This window comes from Oxyura jamaicensis, assembly GCF_011077185.1.
Source record: "Oxyura jamaicensis isolate SHBP4307 breed ruddy duck chromosome 22 unlocalized genomic scaffold, BPBGC_Ojam_1.0 oxy22_random_OJ71468, whole genome shotgun sequence".
Lineage (NCBI taxonomy): Eukaryota > Metazoa > Chordata > Aves > Anseriformes > Anatidae > Oxyura > Oxyura jamaicensis.
The window spans coordinates 1-3,124 of record NW_023304607.1 but is presented as its reverse complement, the minus strand read 5'-3'; the positions used below and the strand labels follow the sequence as shown (position 1 = coordinate 3,124).

At 76.1% G+C, this 3,124-nt stretch overlaps 1 protein-coding gene across 1 annotated transcript; it reads right to left on the bottom strand.

Annotated features, from left to right (window-relative positions):
• Positions 1 to 6: 6 nt before the first annotated feature.
• On the bottom strand, positions 7 to 2,832 carry LOC118158219 (zinc finger MIZ domain-containing protein 2-like). Its single transcript, XM_035312845.1, has 8 exons — positions 1,904 to 2,832; positions 1,660 to 1,774; positions 1,340 to 1,542; positions 1,068 to 1,260; positions 733 to 996; positions 483 to 656; positions 322 to 387; positions 7 to 229 (listed from the first exon to the last, which is right to left on the bottom strand). The coding sequence occupies exons 1-8, from the start codon at positions 1,951 to 1,953 to the stop codon at positions 11 to 13; spliced, it is 1,284 nt and encodes a 427-aa protein (XP_035168736.1). The 5' UTR covers positions 1,954 to 2,832; the 3' UTR covers positions 7 to 10.
• Positions 2,833 to 3,124: the final 292 nt, after the last annotated feature.

The following is a 3,124-nucleotide window of genomic DNA, read 5'->3' as shown; positions in this document are numbered from 1 at the left end:
CACCCAGCCCTTAAAGGGGCGATGCCCCCTGAAGCGGGCGGTGGGCCCAGCCCCTACCCGAGGGCGAGGGGTGCAGGGCGGCGATGCCGGGCTTCATGTCGGGCAGGAACGGTGACTTGACGTCCTGGCCCGGGGACATGTAGGGCGCCATGCTGCTCCCCGGCGTCATGGGCGGCGTGGGGTTCCCGGGCAGGGGCGAGCTGGGGTACCCCGGCATCGACCGGCCCGGCTGCAGGGGCACCGCCACCGTCAGTGACCGGCGGGGACCGGACACCGCCGGCACCCGGCCCCGTCCCGCACCCCCGCGCCGCGAGGACTCACCCCGTTGATGGCCGCCTGGCTGTAGGTGCCGAAGCTGGCGCCCTGCCCGTTGAACTGCTCAGCTGGCTGCGGGGAGAGGGACGTCCCCCGGGGATGGCACCCGCGTCCCGCATCCCGACCCCCCCAGCCCTCGTCCCCGTGCCCGCCGTCCCCTCCCGTACCTTGTAGTAGGGCCCGGCGCTGCCCGAGGCGGAGAGGTACTGGCCCATGCCCGGCTGCATCCTGTGCCCGGGGTAGGACGGGGACGGAGCGGAGGGCTGAGGGGCGCTGGGGGCGTACTGGGCGCCAGCAGCGGGGTACTGCCCGCCCTGCAGGTACTGCTGCGCCGGGTATCCCTGCGGGCGCAGCGTCAGCACCGGGGACGGTCCCACCACGCCCGGGTGGGCGCGGGCACCCCGTTCCCATACTCACCTCGCTGGAGTACGCCCGCTTGACGCCCTGGCGCGGGAGCTGCTGGCTCTGGGGGGGGCCGGGGTAGGCGTGCTGCGGCATCCGCTGGCCGCTGTACAGGGCGCTCATGCCGGGCGCCCGCGCGGGGCTCATGCTCATGGGGGCCATGCCCGAGGGGCCCATGACGCCCGCCATGCCGGCCGGGCTCATGCCGGCGGGCACGGCGGGGCCCCGCGGCGCCGCATGGGGCAGGAACTGGCTGCTGAAGGGCTGCCCCGCTCCCATCTGTGGCAGGGAGACAGCGGTCACCTCGGCACCGCCGCCACCGCTGCCCGCCCCTGCCGCCGGGCTCTTACCGCCCCGTACTGGCTCAGCTCCTGGCTCTGCTTCTCCTGCAGCGCCGCCACCGTGGCCGTGGCCGTGGCGGTGGCAGTGGCGGCGGCGGCGGCCACGGCAGCGGCAGCAGCCGCCTGGGTGAAGTCAGCGGGGGGCCGGCCGGCGTGCGAGGGGAGCCCCATCCCGCCGGGGCCGCTGGGGCTGCCCGCGTAGCTGCGGAGGAGGACAGGGAGCGGGGAAGGAGCGCCGCGATGGCCGGCGGCAGCGTGCCACGGCGCGGAGCCGGCCTTACCTGGGGGCGAAGCCCGGCCCCCCGGGGTAGGAGCCGCGGCCGTAGACGCTCTGCTGCACGTAGCTCTTGCCGGGGGCGCCCTCGGCGAAGGGCTGCTGCGCCAGGAACTGCGGCGAGCTCATGCCCGAGCCGGTGCCGGCCATGCCGGGCAGCAGCGGGGTGCTGGAGCTGCTCCCCCCGGGGCCCATGGGGCTGCCGAAAACCTGCGGGGTGCGGAGGAAGAGACGGGTGGGTGGGTGGGGAACCACGTCAGGCCCCCGGGGGCGGCGGCGCGGGGGTCCCGGGGGCGCCCGGGGCCGGGGGCAGGGTGCCGCCGGTACCTGGCTCTGGGAGGTGTTGCTGACACCCCACACGGTGGTTACCACGGAGAGGGATCCCGCCGGCTGATTGGTGCTCGGTTGCCAAGGAACAGCCTCGTATGCAAATGAACCATCACTAGAAAGAAAAACAACTTAATTAAGACGAAGGAAGGACACGGAGGAGGCCACGCGCCCGGGTGGCACTGGGGGGGGTGGCTGGGGACGAGGGGGGGGGCGTTGCGGCCCGGCACCGACCCACGCTCACCCGTGCGGCGTGGGCGGCAGCGACGGTTTCATGGGGTTCATGGGGTTCATCGGCCGCGGGCGGGCGCGGGCTGGCTCTTCCGAGGCTGCGGCGGGCGCTGCGGGACGGCGTCACCGGCACCGGGGCTGCGGGAGGCACAGGAAACCGCGGGTCAGGAGGCAGGGAAGGGAGCCGTGGGTACGGCACAAGGAACAGGGGTGGGGGGACCCTGGGGCACAGCCTCCCCCCCCCACGTCCCTTACCCCAGGTCCTCGGGGTCCCCGATGCCGGGCGGCGGTGCCGGCAGGCGCGGAGCCTCCCCGGCGGGCACGGCCTCCCCCCGGCCTCCCGGCACAGGGACTTGGCGTCCTGCCCGGCCTGGCACGGGGACCGCGCCGGCACGCGCCTGCCCCCGCTGCCGGCCGGGGGGCTGCTGGGGGGGCGCGGGGCCCCCAAAACCCCCCGGGATGTCCTGGCCGGGGGGGGCGCTCCTGGGGACGGGGGGTGCCCCGGCCCCCTCGCCCCGCGCCGTCCCCTCTCCGGGGGCGTCCCCCAGAAATCCCCGTGGGAGCAGCCCCCGCGCTGGGTGCTCGGGGACGGGACGTGGGTGCCCCCGGCTTTTCCCCGCGCCCCCCCCCCAGCACCGAGGGATCGGGGAAACCGCGGGGACTTTCCGTGGTGGCCGGGGCAGAGCCGGGGGGACGACGATGACGATGATGATGGTGACGGTGATGACGGTGACGGAGGACGTGCCCCCCGCCTCGCCCCCCACCCTCGCCAGGGAAACGCCGGCGCTGCCCGGGGTATTTCCAGCCCAGCCCGGCCGAGGTCACCCCGGTGCTTTCGCTTCCCTCCTGTCCCCACGCGAAGGTGGCAGGGACGGGGGTGGCGCGGTGACATTTGGGGGGGAGGGGGTGACAGCCCCCCAGCACCCCCCGTCCCCCCGCCGGGCACCCGCAGGTCGCTGCCCGGTCCCAGGGGTCCCCCTGCCAGGCGGCGGCGGCCCCGCAGACCCCAGGGGGCAGGGACACGGCACGGGGGGGTCCCCACGGCTGGGGCCTGGAGGAAGGGGGGGGACACGGGTGGGGGGGGCACGTTCGGCTCCCCCTGCGCGTCCTCGCCCCGTGACAGCGCCGTGCCCGGGCCCTGCGTGGGTTGCCCACGGCCGCGGGCCCACGGTGGCGCCGTGACAAGTCCCCGCGGGCCGTGACAGCGCCGCTCCGGGTCCCCCCCGTTTCCCTC